The following is a 24,825-nucleotide window of genomic DNA, read 5'->3' as shown; positions in this document are numbered from 1 at the left end:
CCAGACTAGTGGTGTTTTTTTTTTTTTGCAACATTGCTCTTTAAAAATTGCTCTTTAAAAATGTGTTTTTAAATTTGTATATTTGTTTTTAATGTTCTTAATTGTTGTAAACTGCCCAGAGAGCTTCAGCTATGCGGCAGTATACAGATGCAATAAATAAAATAAATAAATAAACATGTCAGGTGTATTCAGGTATATACAGTATATAGGTGTATTCTGCAACATGTCATTGGTGCAATAAAAGTGCATTAGTGGTGGATTTATACTGGACCATCCACACATTATTACTTGTTTTGCAATACTTCCCCAGTGTTACCACATTATTGCCATCTGAAGGGCACTCTTGTGCTATAGCATAACAAAAGTGTGGCAAAAAAATAAAATAAACTAGAACATTTGTGGTATTAAAACTGCAGGATTCCAGCAGGAAGTTGCAGGATGTGTATGAAGAACTGTTGAGGCCGCAAACACTATTGAAAGAGGGATTATGTATAACTCTCCCAACAACATGAGCACAAATCACCATGAATCTACAATATATTTTGGAAGGTTGTTTGTTCACTAATCACTATGCACTTGGACACCTCTTAAGATATTGTAACCAGACTTTGCCTGGTGGCTCCTGAGCAGGCTTTCATCTAGGTTTAAATATGGTCGGACACCATTTTGAATCAAGATGATGGAATTAACTTTTCAAAACTGCATTGATTTTACCCACTTATTTCAAAGCTGCTCTGATTTTTTTCGGTTTCTGAGAATTGCTGAGCAATGCCGGGTACAAGGGTGCTAGTGCACAATAAAATGGATGTCTGGAGTGGCCCACTGTCAACCCCCAGTGTCCTTGAAAACCAGCTCTGTCGGATGAGGCCAGAAACCCATCTAGTCTAGCATTCATAGAATCATAGAATGGTAGAGTTGGAAGGGGCCTATAAGACCATCAAGTCCAAACCCCTTTGTGTTCTCATAGTGGCCAACCAGATGTCTCTGGAAAGTCCTCAAGCAGGACATGAGTAAAACAGCACTCTCCCTAATCATAAATCCCAACAGCTGGTACAGAGAGGCATACGCCTCTGACAATGAAGGGAGAACATAGCCATCATTGCTAGTAGTACATAATTATAACCTTTCTACTGGGCTGCTTTCACACTGCACTTTTATTCCGGTATTCTGATGATTTCTTACCTGGTAATTTGCACATTATATTTGACCTTTCACATTACGTACAGGCTAGTTCCGGAATTCTAGTGGAATATAGTCAGGACCAGCGCCAGGCATGCCGGGGCCTTTGGGCACCAGCCTGCCCCGGGGTGTGTGTGTGTGTGCGTGTGTGCGCTCATGCACACACACAAGCATGCATGCCCCCCCACCTTTCTCTCCCGTCTTTTGTTACGGCATGCGCTGTGCACGCAGGGCTGCCATTAACCAAGATGGCAGATGAGGTTTCCCTAAGGGGCTGAAGCCTCCACCGCCATATTGGTTGATGGCATGCATGCGTGCTATGCACGTGCATCCCTGCCATTGACCAAGATGGCAGCAAGGGTATCAGCACCTTAGGGAAACCTCGGCCGACATCTTGGTTAATGATAGCCCTGTGCACGCAGCATGCACAACTGCAAAAGACAGGAGAGACAGGTTGGTGGAGCCAGCGAATAGGCGGGTGGCTTGGAAGCTCCCTCCCTGCATGGGTTGCAGAAGGGGAGAACTCCTCTCCCATCCTATCAAGGGGCCCCTCAGGGGTCCTTATGGCCACAGGGGCCCTCGGGCAGGGCCCAATCTGGTCACACTTTGGCGTCAGCCCTGAATATAGTGCAAGTTTAGTGCTAATTTCCTTGGTAAATAACACCAGAAATAATCCATTTGCAAGGCTAGGAACCGAGAAGATTACAGGAGTTTTGTGCTAGCTGCAGCCACTCACATGACAAGCATCCCAGCATGCAGTGGTTGGCCTTTGGCTCAGATGGTTAAGTTTTGTCACATTGCTGCTGTTCTGTTCTGTGGGTTTTATTGAAATTGCTTTATGTTTTTATTCTTGGCCAGTAGGAGGGATGATGAGGATGATTTCGGATCGCAGACTCACAGTCTGTCGTTTCACTTTATAGCTAGAGATCAGAGACTGAGCTAGAATGAAAGCTACCCATGTAAATTCATACTCCTTCATCAGAATTGTGATGGTAAAGATTTGAAGATTGCTGGTACCCTAAAGGCCAAGGGTACATTCCATCTCCGTTTGACTGATCTACAGCAGGGGTAGCCAATGTGGTGCACTCCAGATGCTATTGGACTACAATTCCCATCAGCCCCAGTCATCATGGCCAGTGGTCTAGGACACTGTTTTTCAACCTTGGGTCCCCAAATGTTCTTAGAGTGCAACTTCCATCATCTGTGGTCATTAGCTAAGCTGGTAGGGGTTGATGGGAGTTGTAGTCTGATATCTACTGGGCTAGGTTCAAGGTTCTGGTTGTGGTGTATAAAGCCCTATACAGCTTGGGACCAGGATACCTGAAAGATCATCTGACCCCTTATATACCCAGTCGATCACTGTGCTCTGCAAGTGAGGGCCTCCTGCAGATACCATTTTATCAGATCCTTTCTACACAACATAGGAAAAGGACCTTTAGTGTAATGACACCTACCCTTTTGAATTCCTTCCTCTTCAATATTAGACAGGTGCCATCTCTGTTATCTTTTCAGCACCTACTGAAGACCTTCCTCTTTCAACAAGCCTTTTAAGTAGAGACCTTATCCTAGTCTGCATCCGTGTTGGAATTGCTTTTTGATGCATTTTTATACCTTTTTTTTAAAAAAGATGTTTTTAAAAATGTTGTTTTAATATGTTTTTAAAGATGTTTTAATATATTTTTAAGTCTGTTTTTATGAAGTTTTAGATGCTATTGGAGGTCGCCAATTTATAGGATCGCCATAAGTCGTAATTGACTTGAAGGCACATAACAATAAAGTGTTTTTGGTGTTTTTGTTTGCCGCCCTGGGCTCCTTCTGGGAGGAAGGGCAGGATATAAATTTAATAAATGAATAATAAACATCTGGAGATTCAAGGATGAAGACCACTGGACCAGGACAATGGGAGATGTAGTCCAACAACTTCTGGAGGACGCTACATTGGTTACCCCTGATGCAGAGCTTACATAATTTTCTTCTGTAGATGGGCATGTTGAATGGAGGGGTAAACCAAGTTGCTGTGGAGGAACTGAGAGACCTTTCTGGGTAGCACCTGCCATCTCAATTATTCTGGTGAACAGATTTCAAATTACCTTATGACCCTACAGTTCTCATCATCCCTGACTGTTGACTATGCTGGCTATGGGTGATAAGAACTATAGTTCAGCAACATCTGGAGGACCATAGGTTCCCACCCATTTTATGGCATTTAAATATTCTTGGGTGTGGAGGGAGGGCTATTTGTTAAAGGAAGCCAGCCCCTAACCTTACTCAGGATAGGTCAGGATCTAAATTGTAAATAACAAAAAAAACCCTAAGCAGATGACTTGAGGGCAGTAACGTACCTGTAAATTGCATCATGCCTGAGATCTAAGAAGACAGATAGATGCTCATTAAAGAAAACCTGGTAGACAGCAGCAACGGACCATTTAAAATGCTAAAGTAAAATTGATTTCTTCATCACGCTCAGTAGAGAAACTGCAGGAAGTGAACAAAAGGCCTTCTGACTCACAATGGGGAATTTAGACTAGCAAAACAAACCAGCAACAGCTGGGAAGGGCTGCGACTACATTTGTCCACATATGATATTTAGATGAATTTTTTTTCACGACAATCCTCACCATTACCCTTTTCTTTAGAAGCATTTCTATACACTGAATTTGATCTCTGTTGCACAGTGGTGATTAAACTGGCAGGATCTTTTATCACAGGAATCAGGATGCATAAAAAGGAACTTGTTGCTGCAAGCACCGATAGCTAGATGTTCATAAATAATTAGCAGGCTTCATTTCCCCACCTCGGCACCTTAGGAACACAGGAAGCTGCCTTATACCTAGGCAGAGGTATAAGCAGCAGTTCCCTAATATTTCAGACAGCGAGTCTCTCCCATCCTACTTGGAGATGCGGGGATTGCACCTGGGACCTTCTGCATGCAAAGCAGATACTCTACCGCTGACCTATGGCCTTTCCCCAATTTAATACACATTGCCAGAAATTCCCCATTTTCCTGGGCTGTGAGAAGTTATAGATGCTCCCCAACAATAGAGGCCTTATTCCAAGTCAAGGCTTTTTGCCCATCTGTGCATTGTTTGGTTCTGTCTGGCTACCATGTGAACACCAGTGGCACTGTCTTTTACAGAAAGGGGTCAAATCACATCTGCGAACTACAGTACTGGCCACATTGACAGAAGAATGAAAATTGTAAGTAGCTATGTCAGTCCATTTGAGAGCAAATAATAATAATAATAAACAGTAGTGTGAAATACCTTTGATTGGACCAACTAAGATTTTACAAAGTCAAAGTTTTTAAGTTCCCCAGCCTGCTTTCCAGCCCAGGGGTCCACTGACAAGCCTCGTTAGATCCCTTGGCGTAGAATAAGATGAAGATGCTTGTTTTACAAATTGGAGATACTGAAGATTGTTTGGTAGGTTGTTGACTCAATAGGATGATGTGCCATTATCTGAATAATGTACATGTCAGTAGAAGCAGCTAAAAATGGCTATGGGTGGTGATGCGCAGCTTTATAATTTGAGCTTAAGTCTAAGGCACAAATCTGGCAACTTGCTTGGGGTCTGTCCCATTGTTGCACATCAGGCAGAGGTCACCAGCCTGAGAAAGGTTTCAGTAATTATCCCCTCAAAATCCACACTGCACTACAGTCTGTCTGTTCTTCCAGCTCAGTTCCTGTTTGCGCCAGATCTCAGTCTCTCCTACATTGAACATACTCCCTTAAACATGCCTTATTCCATTGGATGCCAAGACTGGACACCCACTCTCCCATCCGGTCTAAACAGAGGAGAGGTACGAAGAGTTTCTTTCTGTGATCGAATGCAGCAGGGGCTGATATAGGTGCCATTTCCCCCCACTGATGGGGTGGATGCTGAGGGGGATATGCCTGCACCATTTTGTGGTCCTGCCTTTTTCTGCGGCAACCTTTTTATTATGCCATGTGCCATTTTGTGACTGGCATCCCAGAAATGTCTTGCAGTTATACTCACTGGCCCAAAAAAGCTTGGCAACCCCTGGACCATTACAACATTGCATGAGCAGCCATTTTCTGTCTGGTTCCTATTATATGCTTTGAGAGGGTCAGATATTAGAACTTCTTTAAGCACTCTGTCACCTTCACGGCACAGTTTTCATCATATGCTGAAGATGCACCTCTTTACCCTGGCCTTTGCCACTTCAGATGTATATTTTTAGGACCCACTCAATTCTCATGACTGTAATTTATTTGAAACTGTTTTTAATGTTGTATTTTAAATTGTTGTGACCCTGATACCTTAACATGAAGGCAGGTAATTAATCAAAATAAAATAATAATCAGTGGTGGCTGGTGGCTCCATGTCAATGGAGCAGTGGAATCTGCTCTGGGTTTTAGTCCAAACTTTCAAGGAGTCGTCCAAGGTGCTTTAGCACCTTGGATAGCTCCTTGAAAGTTTGGACTAAAACTCAGAGACAATGCCACTGCCCTGTGACATGGAGCCACCAGCCACAACTGATAATAATAATACACCTGTTTAAGTGGTTTATAGATATGCAACTTACATACATTATAAGGGTAAGAAGGTGAATAACTTTTTGGCTTCAGCCAGTTTTCTCTTTCTTCCTTACCTATAAAACCCACAAACTCACACTTGCTCACAGGCAAATTTTGAATGAATGATATTATTCAATAGATATTAAGAAATACATATATAGATATTTATCTTATTTATTAGCTATTTGTGAGAATGTGAGTCATGCCATATAGCATGGGTGGAGAGAACATAGAGAAGTAAAAGGTTGGAAGGGGTGCTGAACACTTCCTTCACTAGCACTTTCCAGATGAAAATCTCCTTCCCCAAAACTAGTTTTCTCCCATCAGCCAGGAGAAAAGAGGCTGGGGTGGTTACTTTAAGAGGGAAAAGTACAGGTAGGGAGGGAAGTGTTCAGCAAGACCTTCCCATCCATCCCTTCCCCACATGAAATAATCCCTCTCACCCTTGCTTTATATCTGTTCAACAGCAATATGCTCTAAAATAATAATCTGCCACACTCAAGTGACCTTATGTTTTGCTTCCTCCCCGCCCGATTTTAGGGTGTTGTGATAAGCCAACTTAGAGCACTGAAGATTCCAACCGTTAATTTCCGGATTTCCAAATGGAGCATGCATTTTTGTTTCACTGTCCCTTCGAGGCTTTTGTGAAGTTTAAATGGCTTGTTTTGTAATCTAATTAAACATCTGCCCAAACTACTTGCTTACATCCAGCATTGTTGAACATTAGTTGGCTGAAATAAAAGGTTATTGCCTCAATTATTTTGTATTTTCAGTTCAAAATGGCCTTTTCTGTTGTTTCAAAATCACCAGCACCATCTGCTGAACAGAATCATGAAATACATGCCCCACAAGATTACCTTTCTGGCAACTACAACCCAGTTTCTCAGAGGGGGTTATTCACTTTAGTTTTTGGCAGGTTTTGAGGAAAGTACAATGCTGGGAAACCATTTTTGTTTTGTTTTAATCATTACAAACCAATTTATCTTTTGAAGGGAATGGATTTTTTTTAGAGGGCTCACAAATGTGATGTGTGAATATATACAGGCTGGCAGGTGCTGATGGCAGTTGTATTTCAACTATTTCTGGACAGCACCATGTTGGGAAAGACTGCCTTAGGAATGTTGGGCCCTTTTGCAACCCCTGCCCCTCCTGACCAGGTCTGTTTTCACACTCAGTTTAGGATTTAAGTGTGATTTATAATTCAGGGGTGGGGAACCTGTGACCCTTCAGATGATCTGAATTACAATTCCCATCGTCCCCAACCAGCACAGCCAATATGATGGAAGTTGTAGTCCAGCAACATACAGAGGGTCACAGGTTCCCCACCCCTATTATAAGCGAAAATGTATGTGTAGACCTCAGTTCAGTTAAAAACATCAGTTTTAGTTGTTTTAAAACCTAAAGTGTCAGTTTAGGAAAGTCCACACTGAAGCAAATCTCTTGCATTCCCAAAGGAGCTCACTGTCTGCATCCCTTCTTTAATCTTCACTCATGGTACACTACTCCTCTGAGGAAAAAGGAAAATCACCATTTCCAGCAGCCTCCACTGATCTAAATCCCCCTTTAAAGTTTGACTCACTAGAGTCTGGTACAGCTCAACAGTTGACCCATAGACCCTCATTTTTTTCAACAAGACCCTCCAAATCTAATTGGTTGCAGCAGGAATTGGTGGAACCAACATATAAAAGTGAGACAGGCTTGTAAGGCAGCCAGCTTTGGCAGCACAAGTGCCACCCTGGGCCCCTGCCAGGGGGAAGGGCAGGATATAAATAAAATAATAATTAAAGAAGTGACAAATAATAATAATAATAATAATAATTTTAATTTATAAGTCGCCTATCTGGCCAATGGCCACTCTAGGCGACGTACAACTCAATTAAAATACATCATAATAAATACAGTACAACAATAAAACAGTAAAACAGTGACAGTTCAGAGTAGCAGGCAATTAGTAAAAAAGATTAACCCTCCCCGGAAGTCCCGAAGGCCTGTCTGAAAAGCCAGGTCTTCAAGGCCTGGCAGAATACATTCAGGGAAGGGGCATGCCGAAGATCATATGGGAGGGAGTTCCAGAGAGTGGGGGCCCTAAGCACTAAGGTAAACAGCTAAGGAGACAGGCAAGCTAAACACCTGTGCAAGTTATTAAATAACCTCTATATATTTTATGTAGAGATAATCTTTATGTAATTTTATCTATTTAAAACATTCTTTAGCCTGCTCAAAAGAGAGCCAGTGTGGTGTAGTGGTTAAAGTGCTGGAGTATGACCTGGGAGACCAGGGTTCACATTCCCACGCAGCCAGTGACTGGGCCAGTCACTGCCTCTCAGCCTCAGAGGAAGGCAATGGTAAACTACCTCTGAATACCGCTTACCATGAAAACCCTATTCATAGGGTAGCCGTAATTCGGGATTGACTTGAAGGTAGTCCATTTCCATTTTTTAGTCAAAAAGGCTCCCAGAGCGCTTTGCAAAAATAAGTAGTAAATACCTGCTCTCAGAGTTAATATCTAAAAGACATGCCAAACAAGGAAAAAAAGAATAGGGAGGGAAGAGAACAAACAGCAAGCGAAGGAACCAGTTCTTATAACGGATTAACTTGTAGTTTCTAATGTGGATGTATTCTTGAATGCTTTCTGTATGGGTTAATTTTAAAAAGCAGCATTGGGGCGCTCTCGCAACAAAGTGCTCACTTCCTCCTAGAATTCCCAGAGAAAACACTTTCTCTTGTGAATCTATGCAACAACAAACCCCTTGACTTGATCCCAGAGGAGGGATGGCCGTTCACTCCATCCTATCAAATGTGCCATTAGGAAAATGTGCTCAGACTTTCTGTCCCATGCCGCTTTCCGTAGCACTCCAGGCCAAGCGAGCACATGCCGCGAATAGAAACACGTGTAGGAAGAAACCTAGCTCAGAAGTCTTGGCGCGGGCCAATGACGATCACAACAGGCGCAAAGTAAAAGCTCTAGGAATGGAAGGGGAGGGAGGAGGACCGGAGGGGGAAAAAAAGTCACGTGGCGAAGAGAACTATGCATTGGTCCGGACTAGCGTTTCGCGTAGGCGGGGACTAGTTATGATAAGCAGCCAATGGCAAATGAGGGTACCTGTACGAAGTGGGCGGGGCTAGGGAGGCTAGGGGTTCTTTTTGGAACATACAGCGCGCGTGCTCGCTCTCTTACTCCTAAGTGGCAGCCGGTTAAGGAAAGGATCTCCCCACACCCCGCGCTCTTTCTGTCTTTTTCTCTCGCCCTCCCCCTCCACGCCTCCCACTCTGCGCGTGCGCGTTGCTGCGACGCTCCTCCAGTCTTTTCCTGTGGCGCGGAAGGGAAGGTGAGTGCGTGCCTGAGGCGGGCGCGTGCGGCGTCTTCTTCGTTCCACCCAACCGTCGGAGGGAGTGGGGGCGGCTTGGAATCCTCTCAGGCCGGGGCGGGGACCGGGCTGGGCCTGCCCGTGAGGGGCTTGAGGCAGCTGCCCGGCTTCCCTACGACTCCTGCCGTTTCCACGAGGCGGGCGGGCCCGGCCATGATGGGCGCGACCTTTCACGGGAGATATGAAGAGTCAGAGCCCTTTTATTTACTTTCACACAACCCCCCCTTCATTCCTCTGTGGAGCCTGGGGCGGCGAAGGTGGAGGGGCGGGGGCTTCCCTGGCGGCCTTCTTCCTGTCCAGTCGCAACTGACCAAACCCCAGAGCTGCTTCTCTTTGAGGAGGCTGCTGCATCCTTTGACTCAGGTAGCCCCCTGAGGCTTTGCCCTCTCCCTTACCGCCTCCCTTCCTGTGTGAGGAAGTCTTGTCCAAAAGGTAACTAGGATGTGGGGGCATCCTGGGCTCAGGTGTGGGGAAGAAGGGGGGTGTCCTACACATGGTTATTGTTGGGCTGGTGCCTGACCATTGGCCAACCTGGCTGGGGCTGATAGGAGTCCAAGAATATCTGGAGAGCTGCGGGCTTTCTGTCTGTAAGTATAGTTCTACTGGATCAGGCCAGTGGCCTATCTAGTCTAGCATCCTGTTCACACAGTGGACAATCAGGTTCCCAAGGAAAGACCACAAGGGAGACCTGAGCACAAGAGCACTCCCCCTCCTGAGATTTCCAGCCACTGTTCTTCCTGCTGCTTCTTTGTGGGTCTTTAAAGATACCCAAAAAGAAAATGGGTAAAATTAACAGTAGAACTATCTTTGTTAGAGCTAATCAAAATGAGAAGATATCCTAATAAAGATACAGCCCTGAATGTGGAGCTTGGAAGACTTTACTTTGGATTTTGAAAGACAGAGGAGCACTTGGCCCAGTGTACTCAAATTGCGTGTGTGTAAGAGAGAAAAGTTGCCTACTAATCTTCCTTGTTTCTCTTAAGAGTTTACCTGTTGGAGAATTGGGAGTCCAAAATATTTGGAGGGCACCAGGTTGCAGAAGGGTGCACTAGTCTACCTGGTAATAGTGAGCACTCAAGATACTTTTGAGGTGCTCATGAACTGTTCCTGACAGTAATCCCCCGTTTGCTGATTCCAGTATTTGGAATTAAGGAATATACTGCTTCTGAATATGGGGCTTCCACTTAAGTTATCATCTCTATGAGCTTTTGTTTTATCCACTCTCCATGAATATCTCCTTCCAGCAAAAGCCACTGGACACTCCTAGACACCAAACAAATAAGATAACCTCTGATGGTGAAGTAACCAGATACAAAGGAAGACAGGGCTCCTGTGTCTTCATTGACATGTAGAACATGGAATGTGCCATGCAGGGTAAAATAAGCTATAGCTATTAAAATTCCATTATCTCATTTGAATCTTAATTATGCAGCAGCCCCATCTGCTTTTGCCTTAGTTGCTTAAGGCCTAGCTGCTGCATTCCCTACCTGTCCAGTCATGGCACACCCTTACAGCTTTCAGAATCAGGTTCCTGAGATCACTAGATGATAGACCTGCTTCAGCTGCTAGCGTTGTGAGCAGTAATGAAGTCAGATTAACATGCCTGTTCTTTGCTCTTTCACATCATCTCTCCCCATGCGCTTCATTTCTGGCCTGAGGGTAACTGCTGTGATTTTAATATTATGAAATGGCTGTAGTTGTTGCCAAAAAGGCACTTCAGAGAGATGGGATGCTCCATTCTGTAGCCATCACGTACCGAAAATCCCCATTTCCTGGTAGGTTAGTTCAGTTGTATATTTCACCATGCACTCAGATTGTCATGTGGGAAACAAGTTACAGTTAAAAATGCTGCAGTGTGGAACTCATCAAATAGGAGCTGCTGCTTGGCAGCAGTCATGCTGTATTTACAGTGTTTAATTCAGACCTGATATTGTAGCTGTTCATCTTCAGTCGTTCCCCAGAAATAGCTTCAGAAACCCAGCTTAAAAATCTGTTGTAATTTTTGCATTCCTTATTAACCATTGTCTCCTGCAGCTTTTTTCTTCCCCCACCCTGCCCTCTGCTGAGAGAGACTGGCTGAACCATGACATGGGGATTGGGATATTTGAGAGTAATATATTGTCCTTCTTTCACAAGAGTACTGTGGCCTTGAGCTAGCATCTTTAGGATGTGTAAGTAACTTAACAGGGAGCAGCTATTTAGTTTCACAACTTTGTTATACTTGCTGTGATGGTAGAGATCTGTGAATTTGTTCGAATGAGCAAAATAGCAGTACTCATGACAGCTCAAGTATAGTGTATAAGGGAGAGAATTAATGCTTATCAGCATTTATGTTCAGAACACTATACACTATAAAAGATTGCACTTGGCTAAAATATTCTGTTATGTAACTGAGGGGTGAAATCTATGGAGTAATTGAAATTGTTTGAATTATTTTTGAATTTTATAGTATTTGCTAGAACACACTACATACTATGGCTGATGAAGTTGATTTCACCACTGGAGATGCTGGTGCTTCTGCCACGTACCCAATGCAGTGTTCTGCACTCCGCAAGAATGGCTTTGTGGTACTGAAGGGACGTCCCTGCAAGATTGTAGAAATGTCAACTTCTAAAACTGGCAAACATGGTCATGCAAAGGTAATCTCTTGGTAGAGCTTATTTCAGTTTTACTTCTGTTCTGGGATGCCAGCATTGCCCTTCAGTGAATATTAGTTAACTAGAGCTAAACGTTAGCATCAGTTTTGCTAGTTGCAGGACCAGTCTTAGTTAACTTGCCACTATCTGTCCTCTCCTTACATTGCAACTCTAGTTGGCTGCCGTTGTGTTAGGTTTCTGACTTGGGTGGCATTCTATGTTAGGAGAGAGCATGGGAACTGGAATGGGGCCTTTCTCTAACTATCCTTGTCTGAATGATGTGTCAAATTTCAAAGTGGCACACTTTCTGTTCAGACATTACATTTTTATCTCAAATCATGGTTTAGAGGATGGAAAACATGCTGGAGGCTAGTATGATTCCATCTACTTTTCTAAGTAATGGAAGAGGGAATCTACTTGGTGAGGGTGAGAAGAAAATCTGAATGCAGACCATAGCACGGTCTGGTCCTCACAACCTTGACTCTGAAAGATCGGAACATGGCTGGATTAAGCAGATTAATTTTGCAGGTCAGATTTCATTAAAGAAAATGTAGGTAGCTTGAAGAAGCTTCTCTTTTGGAGCCCATGGAATATGTATCGAAACACATGCCTAAGTTCAGAATAGTTGTCATATATAAATACAGTCTTGATAGTTCTTTGGTAAGAAATCACATTAGCGGAAGGATTCTTAGAAGGTGGTAGGCACACAGTGATAGGAGCACATGGGTGGCTTGAATCTAGGCAGTTAGCACTCAGATTGATTTTTGGATGTTGCTTCTATGCTAACTCCTGGTTACAGAAACTGATTACCTGGCTCAAGATTCTAAGCTCAAAGCTATTTGTGTAGACAGGTAAATTATGTGTGGCTTCTTTTCTCTTGAAGAAGATAATGGGGAAGGTTAGACTACAATCCCTAACTTTTATCTCTCACTAATTCATGAGTTGTCTAAGGCCAAGTATTCGGTTCAAATCCCTGCTTTACCAGGGGCCACACACAATATACAACACTCCTAGTCAACAATAGGCTATATTTTGAGTATCGCTGTGTATGATTTTTCCTTAATTCAGAACAATTTCCAGTTTTAGGCTCCTGGAGGGGGCACATTAATTTCTGCAAATTGCCTGTTCTCTCTTCCCCTTCCCAAAGCCTTTTTAGGTGAAAATAAACCTAGAATAGCCTGACATGACAGAGGCATAAACTTTGTGCTTGGAACATACTGTTCCTGGTAGCCTAAATATGTGTCTATGAACACTGTGTGTCCTAGGTTCACCTAGTTGGTATTGATGTGTTCACTGGCAAAAAGTATGAAGATATCTGCCCTTCTACTCACAACATGGATGTTCCAAATATCAAGAGGAATGACTATCAAGTAAGTATACATTTGAATCTATACAAATAGGAAGTCTCCTTCTCGACATGATCTGATGTCCTACAACAAACTGCTCCTTAATTAAAATTTAATGCTTTAACCTATTTAGCCTACTGTAGGACCTATCCAAACAAGCTGAGTTTTGTAATCTCGTACCTCTGACATCCCATTTCCAGTCAGATACTTCATCCCTGGTGCAGCCCCTGGACAACACAAAGTGCCATTGTTAAGGAGATTATTATAAATGTCTTCAAATCATTCTAAATTGATTTGGCATAATGTTGGCCATTTGAACATGCAAATAGAAAAGACAGGATATAAATGTAAAATAGTAATAATCAAGTGGCTTTCTTTCCTTGTGGTGGATTTTGGCTAATCCTAAACATTCTACTTTTCTCCGATTGAAATCACTAGGTTTCCCCCCCCAGATAGATATAATGCTTAACAATATTGATTTACCTGTATGTGATAGTGCTGTGCAGTTCCTTGCTTTGATGTACATAATTTAAATACATGATAGAGTGTGTTAATAGAACCAACTTAAGGTATTTTGCAGTCCTCTAAAATAGCTCCTACTCCATGCCCTGGAGGAATAAGGTCTTTAACTGCTAAGTGCCTATGGTAAGCTGTATTTAGGGGCAGTAAGGGCAGCAAAAAAACAATATTTTGCTGCCACATCACTCTGCCGCCCAGCGGAGCTCTTCAGAATTGTCCGGGGGCTATTACACTCTGGCCCCAGGGACAAGGTAGAACTATCTGAGGCCCGCTGTAATGAATTTGCTAGGCACTTCCAGGATAAAATCTTTAGCATCCGCCAGGACTTAGACTCCAGTGTTATAGCAGATGAATTAAGTGAGGTATCCAGAGCACAGCCTTGTCCTGATTTCTTGGATGAGTTTCAGTTGGTGCAGCTTGAGGATGTTGACAAGGTGCTTGGACAGGTTCATGCAACTACTTCTGTGCTGGATCCTTCCCCTTCTTAGCTAATAAAAGCTAGCAGAGATGGAACAGCTGGCTGGGCCAGGGAGGTGATTAATGCCTCTCTGCGAGAGGGGGTGGTCCCCTGGCTGCCTGAAAGAGGCAGTAGTGAGACCACTCCTGAAGAGACTCTCCCTGGACCTAGAAAATCTTAATAACTATAGGCGGGTAGCAAATGTTCCATTCCTGGGCAAGGTCCTCGAACGAGTGGTTGCGGGCCAGCTCCAGACCCTCTTGGATGAGACCGATTATCTGGATCCATTTCAGTCGAGTTTCAGGCCTGGTTTTGGCACAGAAACAGCCTTGGTCGCCCTGTATGATGACCTTTGTCGGGAGAGAGACAGGGGGAGTGTGACTCTGCTGATTCTCCTTGATCTCTCAGCGGCTTTCGATACCATCGACCATGGTATCCTTCTGGGGAGACTGGCTGAGTTGGGAGTGGGAGGGATTGCATTGCAGTGGTTCCACTCCTACTTGGCAGGTCGCCTCCAGAAGGTGGTGCTTGGGGAACATTGCTCAGCACCCTGGACTCTCCAGTATGGGGTTCCGCAGGGGTCAGTTCTGTCCCCCATGCTGTTCAACATCTACATGAAACTTGGGTGCGGTCATCTGGAGCTTTGGAGTGCGTTGCCATCAGTATGCTGATGACACGCAGCTCTGTCTCCTTTTCATCCTCTTCAGGTGAGGCTGTCAATGTGCTGAACCGGTGCCTGGCTGCAACAATGGACTGGATGAGGGCTAATAAACTGAGGCTCAATCCAGACAAGACTGAGATGCTGCTAGTGGGTGGTTCTTCTGACCGGATGGTGGATGTCCAACCTGTCCTGGATGGGGTTGCAATCCCCCTGAAAGAGCAGGTTCGTAGCTTGGGGGTTCTCCTAGAATCATCTCTGTCACTTGAGGCACAGGTAGCCTCGGTGGCACGGAGTGCCTTCTACCAACTTCGGTTGGTGGCCCAACTACGTCCCTGTCTGGACAGGGATAACCTGGCTTCAGTAGTCCATGCTCTGGTAACCTCCAGATTAGATTACTGCAATGCACTCTACATGGGGCTCTCTTTGAAGACGGTTTGGAAACTGCAGCTTGTGCAAAATGCAGCAGCCAGATTGGTAACAGGGACCAGACGGTCTGAACATATAAAACCGATTCTGGCCCGCTTGCACTGGCTGCCTGTATGTTTCTGAGCTCGATTCAAGGTGCTGGTTTTGACCTATAAAGCCTTACAAGGCTTGGGACCACAATACCTGATGGAACGCCTCTCCCAATACAAACCGACCCGTACACTATGTTCAAGATCAAAGGCCCTCCTCCGGGTGCCTACTCCAAGGGAAGTTGGGAGTCTGGCAATAAGGGAGAGGGCCTTCTCAGTTGTGCCCCCAAATTATGGAATGATGTCCGTGACAAGGTGCGCCTGGCGCCAACACTGTTATCTTTCCGGCGCCAGGTCAAGACTTTCCTCTTCTCCCAGGCATTTTAGCATGTGTTTTATACTATTTAAATTTTAAATTGTGTTTTAAATTGTTTTTATAAGATCTGTTTTAAATGTATTTGTTTTAATGTTTTTAGCTACTGTAAACCGCCCAGAGAGCTTCGGCTATGGGGCGGTATACAAATATAATAAAATTAATTAATTAATTTATAAATATTCAGTTACACTGTATAGAATAATATCCCCAATTAATTGAAACAAGTGGCATTTACAGAATGTCTGATAAGAGCATTCAGAGCCAAATATAAAACTGCTTGGTAGCTCTAGATAATCTTACTATGCTTTTCAAAGTCTCTTGAGCCAAAGCTGATTTTGCCAGAAAGTGTTACTGAAGATAGCATGTTTACCTTCAGTCCTTTTCATGACTAAAGTTGTGATCCACACTGAGTAGGCCTTGAGGTCGAAACACTTGAAACTGGGCTGTTTGTATTATAAATGTGGAAGGTTGTTCTGTGGCAATCAAAAATTAAATGAGAAGTCCAGAAAACAAAGCCCAAGTGGCTCAAGCTCAGTGCCAGCACTGTTGGCTGAATATCTGGTCAGACTTCCTTAACTGAAGTAACTACATGAACTTAAAAATCAAATTGAATCAGGTCTGTTTATGCAATTTCTTGCAGCTGATCTGTATACAAGATGGATATCTCTCTTTGCTGACAGAAAGTGGTGAAGTTCGTGAGGATCTGAAGGTGCCTGAAGGTGAACTAGGCAAAGAAATAGAGGGGAAATACAATGCAGGAGAAGATTTCCAGGTAAAATTGTAGTGGACTGAAAGAAGCTGAGGGTTGTTTTTTCTTGAAGACATTCAGCTACCTTGAAAGTACTTTTCTGCTGCCATCGGTTGATCTAAAATGGCTTTCTTGGCTTTTATTTTAATGGGGAGAAAAGAGAATCTGCATTCTAATTCCTGTTATATAGTTCATATCTTTGAAACGAGACAGTCTTTTCATTCATGTATTAAGCATATGTTGCAAGCAGCTTGAAAGAAGCCATTGTTGGATATGTTTAATCTCCTATAGTTTAGGCATTAATTGGAGGAGAGGTAGCTGGGAAAGGTTGGGGTGCTGCCTTCTAATAAGTTGCCTAAAAATACCAGTAGACTGGTATTGTTTTACATCAGTTGTAAGAAAGGAAGGATGGGTTGGGGATGCCTGACACAGCCCAAGGCTGGTGTTTTCAGTCATTGGGCTGAATTTAAGCTGCTCCACTTCTTCCAGAGGTAAAATATTCAGGTTTTTAAGTGGTAAACCTATGTTGAAAAAATGAAATGGACTGCCTTCAAGTTGATTCTGACTTATGGCGACCCTCTGAATAGGGTTTTCATGGTAAGCGGTATTCTGAGGGGGCTTACCATTGCCTCCCTCTGAGAGGCAGTGACTGGCCCAAGGTCACCCAGTGAGCTTCATGGCTGTGTGGGGATTCCAATACTTGAAATGACAAAACTAGGTCATCCAGTTAAGAATTTAAATTTACATTCCTCCAGGTGTCTTTAATTTTAAATACTTACCCTTCCTGTTTTTCAGTTGAACTCAAGCTACTGTTGTGTTAGGTTGGCTTATTTATGTGCTTTATGATTAGTTGCCTTAGGTGTTTGCTGGGATGTGAGTTAAAATTGAAATACTGATTTCAGAGCTCAGGACCCACCTATTGCCATCATTACACTTGTTGTGAATGTGATCTAACATAGCTGAGTTGCATAGCCTAATAATGCTTGTTTTTTTTTCTCCTGTAGGTATCAGTCATGTGTGCAATGAGTGAAGAATGTGCTGTAGCCATAAAACCTTGCAAATAGGACCATCTGGATTTGAGCATTTGCTCAGGTCCCAGCAACTGCAGATCTCGTATTTTAGTTATAATTATCACCAAAGCTATAACCTTCACTAGCAACCTCGTGTCTTTGTTTGAAAATAGTGCTGACTAATGTTGCAAGCCATTTGGCAATATTAAAATTGCTAAAGTTCAAGTGCTTACTGGAATGGCAAGGCAGTCAAAACTGTCATTTTAGATCATGAGGTGTTAACTAGTATGCTTTGCTCGACTGAGACTGTATAGCGGTGCCAATACCAAGGTAGTACTAAGTTTGGGTTTAAGTAAGAATAGTGTTTAAATACAATGTTTTAAACAAATGAAAACAATTTTATCTTAAATATGGTGAAATATGGCTTGCACTGAACTGTGAATAGTTGTTGAGCTGGAGACAAAGGAACTTGTATGATCAAAATGCCAGTGCTGATGGCCATGTTCGACAAACGATATCTCTGCAGTCTTGCTGGCTTACTCAACATGTCACCATTTGCCTGTGATGCAAGCATCCAGAATATTGGATGCTTTCATACAGTGGTTAATAGTTCACAAAAGCTGGGGGGGGGAGTGGGAGGGGAGGAGATTCACTAGAGGCCTTTGATTTCAACATGGCAGCCACTCTTCTAGTTTAAAAGAAGGGAATGCCTCAAGTGTTTCAGTATTAGGCATATTTGTTTTGAATTTAACTCTTGGTTTTGTAGCACAAGTAGACTTTTAGTAATTGGATAAAAAGTGCACATACTAGCTTGTATGGAAGCATAATATGAGCCCTGTTTCCACACAACTGAAATTTAAGTCATGGGTTGTACAATATCACAAAGAACTATGACAGAATGCCCTATCAAGGACAGGAGCTTCAGTTCTATGTTATAAGGTCACTGACTGAAAATCTACTTGTGCAGGACTTGGTTACACTGAACAGGCAAATGCCTAATCGCTTATAGACGTACTGTCTACATGATCTTCTATTCTGCAAGATCGTGCTTCTGCTTAGTTAGCATTTTGGGGGACACCTGATTTAACTTAAAGTTGCCTTAAATATTGGTAGCAACTGACTAACTTGAACTAGTGACTGGGTTCTTAAAACTTCCTTAGTTCATTATTGGCAGCTTTTTGTGTGTAGGAAGCAGGATTGTAAGCTTCAGTTAGGACCATGGTTGCCCTTCAATCAATAAAGTTAGTCTAGGGGTGTAAATGAACTGCATCAGGTTCTCATCGTAGGCTCTAAAGTTAGCTAAGCAAGTATCTATGCAGAGAAGGGGCACAATGCAGATTGATTTGGCAATAAACACTCTTGAACAAAGCACAGTCTTGATACAGTAGTGAATAAGTACATGTTTCAAGATCTAGGGCTACTGGAAAACTGAAGGATTTTAGCATGTTTAGTCTAATCATGTGAGTGTTCCTGGGTAGTTGATTCTTAATAGTCATTGTTGGAATGAGAAGTCCCAATTTGAAACACAGACTCAATAAGCATTAGTCATGAACAAGTGTTCTACAGCTATCTACTGTGCCTGAGCATCTGTGAAAGGTAAACTCATGTCATAGTATCTGAAGAGTCCTAAGATGTAACTGCTTGCATCCTCATAAGGACGTATGCAACTAATATGTATAGGGGCAGCTGGCCTTTGGAAATAAGTTACTTAAAGTGCCATCTTTAGGGAAGGTGGCCTCTTAATTTCAACATGACTTTTAGCAATCTGGAACCACAGGATATCTGGACTAGATGGAAAAAATAGCATCTGCTAAATAGATCTGAAGAGCACTCTTGCATACAGCTGTTGCAGTGTCATCACTTCACCAGTGAAAACTACAATATTTACAATAAGACAATAGCAAAGCCATTTCACGAATAGGGGGCGATCTAAAAATCCACCAGGTTTACAATAAACTAACTTTACTAATAAAAGCTTAATGCTGTATCTTTCAGGTTCTTTAAGCTGTTTCAGGGTAATCATGTTTCTCTAAATCCACTTTTAAATGATTTTTACTTCATAGTTGGAACAAATTGTATTTAGTTTAAGAGCAGGTTCAAGTTCTTCTTACTAGCTGTAAGCCAAAATAAAGGCTGTTGATAAGAGCAATTCAGTCCTGCTGCTGTTCTGTAATGGTGCAAGCTTTCTTGTTTTGGGTCCATTAATGTTTTTGTTCAGTGTGCTGTAGGTTCTCTTGCCTCAAATGTTAGGGACTTATTTTTAAAAACCCAACTTTACCTCTTGATGTGTCGTTGTCTTTGTTCAACAAAACCACTGCTAGTTGAGCCGTGACTTGAATATACTCTTCTCAGGGCTGCTCTTGTGAAGAATTGAAAGAGCTTAAGTTGATTATTTTAACAAAGCTGCTTGAAAGTCTTACAGGGTTTTGTATTCCATAAATTTATAGCATGCTTATGATGCAAGTAGAGTTCAAGTACATTGAACCTTAGCCTAAGAGTCAAACATTGTGACCAAGCTTCTCTAGTGACTAGATGACAATGTTTGACTGCAGTAAGCTTTAAGTATGGAGATGTTGGCTGTGTTTAGAAACTTTCATAGAACAAGCTGTGCTTAAATATTTTGTCCTGCGTAAAGTACAAGATTATCATACATTATGTTCAACAATTTTCACTGTACAACTCAGACACTGATCTCTGTGGCTTTTATTTACGTTGCTGTATCTAGGTCTTTTAGTGAACACTCATGATCAGTGACTGTTATATTCAGATTGATATTATCGTAAACAAAATGTGGGGAGAAGGGGTTTTTGTATTTGCCACATACGGTATCTCAGACAAGTATGCAATATACTTACTGGCTAGTGAATGGATGCAGTGTTCGTTGTACAGGAGTGACCTTGACTTTAAAAGCAAAACTTGAAAGGTTTGTATTTTTTTCTGCATTTCTGTAATAGTATATTCATGTGTTAAGAGTCTTTGGCTTTTAACTGTTTTATTGAAATGTTTGAATTATGATTTGGGTCACAATAATGAGAATAAAGTTTGAACCTAAAGGCTACTCTCTTTACCTTTTTGCTGCCAACTGCTAGTAAATACCTTGAAGATGTGCTTGCTTCCACAAATTATGAGTTCAGTGCTGTCAGGACACGGCTACACTATAGTTTCCTTATTTGGCATATGTCATGGATCTCCATCTCTTTTGAAAAGGAGTACAAAGGACTTGCTATTAAATTTATTATCCACCCTTAACTGAAAGGTTCCAGGGCAAATCACAACAGAAAATACACAATTAAAACTGGTTTAAAACAAATTACATTCACAGCTAGAAAGGGTCCTAAAAATGTGTCAAAAGCCTGGGTGAAGAGATGAGTCTTCACCATATGACAAAAGCTGGCTAATGAAGGTGCCAGACACACCTCTGTGGCAAGGGAATTTAACCTAGTACTGGTGCACCAATTTACCTGGGGAAGCCTCCACAAAGGCAAAACTGGGGGGAAGAAATATAATTTCAAAAAGGGGAGCGAATTCCACTACTTACGGGTTGCTGCAGATTATGCTTTCTCCTGGGTCACCACTCCCTGAACTTGCAAGAAAGCCCTTTCTGCTGATCTCAACACCTGAGAGTGTATAGAAGAAGGAGCCTTTCAGATACTGGGGGTGCAGTGTGAAATATACCTCAGTGCATATATATATAAGAACATAAGAAGAGCCTGCTGGATCAGGCCAGTGGCCCATCTAGTCCAGCATCCTGTTCTCACAGTGGCCAACCAGGTGCCTGGGGGAAGCCCGCAAGCAGGACCCGAGTGCAAGAACACTCTCCCCTCCTGAGGCTTCCGGCAACTGGTTTTCAGAAGCATGCTGCCTCTGACTATGGTGGCAGAGCACAGCCATCACAGCTAGTAGCCATTGATAGCCCTGTCCTCCATGAATTTGTCTAATCTTCTTTTAAAGCCATCCAAGCTGGTGGCCATTACTGCATCTTGTGGGAGCAAATTCCATAGTTTCACTATGCGCTGAGTAAAGAAGTCCTTCCTTTTGTCTGTCCTGAATCTTCCAACATTCAGCTTCTTTGAATGTCCACGAGTTCTAGTATTATGAGAGAGGGAGAAGAACTTTTCTCTATCCACTTTCTCAATGCCATGCATAATTTTATACACTTCTATCATGTCTCCTCTGACCCGCCTTTTCTCTAAACTAAAAAGCCCCAAATGCTGCAACCTTTCCTCGTAAGGGAGTCGCTCCATCCCCTTGATCATTCTGGTTGCCCTCTTCTGAACCTTTTCCAACTCTATAATATCCTTTTTGAGATGAGGCGACCAGAACTGTACACAGTATTCCAAATGCGGCCGCACCATAGATTTATACAACGGCATTATGATATTGGCTCTTTTATTTTCAATACCTTTCCTAATTATCGCTAGCATGGAATTTGCCTTTTTCACAGCTGCCGCACACTGGGTCGACATTTTCATCGTGCTGTCCACTACAACCCCGAGGTCTCTCTCCTGGTCGGTCACCGCCAGTTCAGACCCCATGAGCGTATATGTGAAATTCAGATTTTTTGCTCCAATATGCATAATTTTACACTTGTTTATATTGAATTGCATTTGCCATTTTTCTGCCCATTCACTCAGTTTGGAGAGGTCTTTTTGGAGCTCTTCGCAATCCCTTTTTGTTTTAACAACCCTGAACAATTTAGTGTCATCAGCAAACTTGGCCACTTCACTGCTCACTCCTAATTCTAGGTCATTAATGAACAAGTTGAAATGTACAGGTCCCAATACCGATCCTTGAGGGACTCCACTTTCTACAGCCCTCCATTGGGAGAACTGTCCGTTTATTCCTACTCTCTGCTTTCTGCTTCTTAACCAATTCCTTATCCACAAGAAGACCTCTCCTCTTATTCCATGACTGCTAAGCTTCCTCAGAAGCCTTTGGTGAGGTACCTTGTCAAACGCTTTTTGAAAGTCTAAGTACACTATGTCCACTGGATCACCTCTATCTATATGCTTGTTGACACTCTCAAAGAATTCTAATAGGTTACTGAGACAGGACTTTCCCTTGCAGAAGCCATGCTGGCTCTGCTTCAGCAAGGCTTGTTCTTCTATGTGCTTAGTTAATCTAGCTTTAATCATACTTTCTACCAGTTTTCCAGGGACAGAAGTTAAGCTAACTGGCCTGTAATTTCCGGGATCCCCTCTGGATCCCTTTTTGAAGATTGGCATTACATTTGCCACTTTCCAGGCCTCAGGCACGGAGGAGGACCCAAGGGACAAGTTACATATTTTAGTTAGCAGATCAGTGTGATGTTCCTATATATTAGTGTATATATGGTAAGTGCTGGTTGTTTAGAGTATACATGGTAAGTAGTGAAAGAGGAGGGGGAGTGAATGGGCAATAGAATGCTTGATGATTGGCTGAATGTTTAAAATGGCTGACAGTATAAATGAAAGGATGACAGGTAAATCTGGGTGAATGTGAGGTGGTGAATTGTGGAATCTGGGGGGAGAAGAGAAAGAGTGGATTGCTTGGTGGGGTTTAGAGAGTTGTTTACCAGGAGGGAGGTGGAGTTCGGATTAGTATTGAGTAAAACCATATGCTTATGTGCCTTAAGAAGAAATCTTGTTAATCTTGTTAGCTTTGTTATCTGTAATAAATACTTAATTTGGTTTACCAAAGGCCTGATCCTTGGCTGGGGTTTCACAGACCAGAAGGGAGGGTCAGGTAATGACCAAGGCTGAAGGGGGAACTGTAACAAATGGTGGCAGCGGTGAAGAGAATAACAGTACCAGTATTCAGAGTCTCTGGGAATACTAGTATTGGGACGTTACTGGTGGTTGCCTAGCAGGGGGATCTGTTGAGATCTGTGCTAGAGCGGATATGTAAACCATAAGAGAGTGCGGTCCGGACTGGTGGAGTCCCTGGTGGTGCCTAGAGACAGGCAGTAACCACAAGCAGGTAGGAACCTGACAGGGAGAGCCAGGGAAGGACGCATCACAATCAGCAATTTCACATTTGAGTTCTTTGAGAACTCTGGGGTGGATGCCATCCAGGCCCGGTGATTTGTCAGTTTTTATATTGTCCATTAAGCTTAGAACTTCCTCTCTCGTTACCACTATTTGTCTCAGTTCCTCAGAATCCCTTCCTGCAAATGTTAGTTCAGGTTCAGGGATCTGCCCTATATCTTCCACTGTGAAGACAGATGCAAAGAATTCATTTAGCTTCTCTGCAATCTCCTTATCGTTCTTTAGTACACCTTTGACTCCCTTATCATCCAAGGGTTCAATCGTCTCCCTAGATGGTCTCCTGCTTTGAATGTATTTATAGAATTTTTTGTTGTTGGTTTTTATGTTCTTAGCAATGTGCTCCTCAAATTCTTTTTTAGCGTCCCTTGATAAATATGCTTGATAAATATATGCTTGATAAATGTAATGCTTGATAGAATCATAGAATAGTAGAGTTGGAAGCTGCCTATAAGGCCATCAATTCCAACCCCCTGCTCAATGCAGAAATCCTAATTAAAGCATATCTAAGTATTTTGTCCGCTTGGAAACATGTTGTTTTACAACAGTAGCAGGGAACCTTTGGCCCTGCAGATGGTGTTGGACTCCCAACTTCCATCAGCCCCAGCTAGCAAGACCAGTGGTCAGGGATAAGATTTGTAGTCCCCTGCATATGGACTTCCCCACTCCTACTTTACTCTATATTGCCTACTATGCTACGGGTATCTTTGGCAAGAAGAAGAAAAATTAGAACAGGCTGCAATCCAATGTACGCTTACCTGGGAGTTAGTCCCATTGATCCCAGTGGAGCTTACTTCTGTGTAGACATGGATTGGCTTTCAGCCTTAGTAAACATACATGGGGGGGGGGTTAGGGGAGATTATTTTAGTAGTACACCTGATTCTGGCGCACAAAAATGACAGTCCGATTTTGTAATCTTCACTGTCAAGAGGTTTTACATGAATACAAAAGCTCACAGATGATATGCATTAGTACCATAAATAGTGCTTGACTTCAAGTAGATAAAAATACTATACCTTTTTTGAGGGTACATTCAAGTAATACAGTAAAATTCCCAAGGCTATGGCAGACAAAGCTGCACAGGGTGGATTGCTTGCATGTTGTGCAGATTTCTAAAGAACCTCACCAAAACCTGAATGTCAGCCTTTGGTTCTAATTTGACAGGCATTTATTAAATTTATATCGTGCCCTTCCCAGAGAGAGCCCAGGGCAGCAAACAAAACACATTGAAAACACTTTTTTTAAAAAATACACAAATAACTGCTGGGTTGCCAAAATCTAGTTGATACAGAACATGAGCAGCAAAAAAAGAAAAAGGTGATGGTATTCTGTAGTGGTGAGTACTGTAAAAAACAAACAAACAATGGCTTATCTCCGAGTAAACCAGTTTTACTGTGCTGCAATGGATAATCTACCAATAAAAGTTCTTGACTTCTCTCACCCCTCCCTTTTTGTAATCTGAGAGAGGACTATAAAAATCTTGGTAGGGAATCCAGAATTTCCCCACAG

The 24,825-nt window shown here is 42.7% G+C and overlaps 1 protein-coding gene across 2 annotated transcripts; it reads left to right on the top strand.

The window, feature by feature from the left end:
* Window positions 1-8,802: 8,802 nt before the first annotated feature.
* Window positions 8,803-20,346, top strand: EIF5A2 (eukaryotic translation initiation factor 5A2). Of its 2 annotated transcripts, none has more exons than XM_061637309.1 (5): window positions 8,803-9,046; window positions 11,535-11,724; window positions 12,987-13,091; window positions 16,176-16,307; window positions 17,288-20,346. In XM_061637309.1, exons 2-5 carry the CDS (start codon window positions 11,560-11,562, stop codon window positions 17,345-17,347), a joined length of 462 nt encoding a protein of 153 aa, XP_061493293.1. In that variant the 5' UTR covers window positions 8,803-9,046; window positions 11,535-11,559; the 3' UTR covers window positions 17,348-20,346. The 2 variants fall into 2 exon arrangements, with proteins under 2 accessions (XP_061493293.1, XP_061493294.1); XM_061637310.1 differs by lacking the exon at window positions 8,803-9,046 and adding an exon at window positions 9,412-9,517.
* Window positions 20,347-24,825: the final 4,479 nt, after the last annotated feature.

Source organism: Rhineura floridana, chromosome 7, assembly GCF_030035675.1.
Source record: "Rhineura floridana isolate rRhiFlo1 chromosome 7, rRhiFlo1.hap2, whole genome shotgun sequence".
Classification (NCBI taxonomy): Eukaryota; Metazoa; Chordata; class Lepidosauria; order Squamata; family Rhineuridae; genus Rhineura; species Rhineura floridana.
The sequence above is the reverse complement of the archived record's forward strand: the minus strand, read 5'-3'. Positions and strand labels throughout refer to the sequence as shown.

Coding starts and splice junctions, on each gene's coding strand:
- EIF5A2 (XM_061637309.1), top strand. CDS start 11,560: ATGGCTGATGAAGTTGATTTCACCACTGGAGATGCTGGTGCTTCTGCC. Junction 11,725..12,986: donor GCAAACATGGTCATGCAAAG/GTAATCTCTTGG, acceptor TGTGTGTCCTAG/GTTCACCTAGTTGGTATTGA. Junction 13,092..16,175: donor TCAAGAGGAATGACTATCAA/GTAAGTATACAT, acceptor AATTTCTTGCAG/CTGATCTGTATACAAGATGG.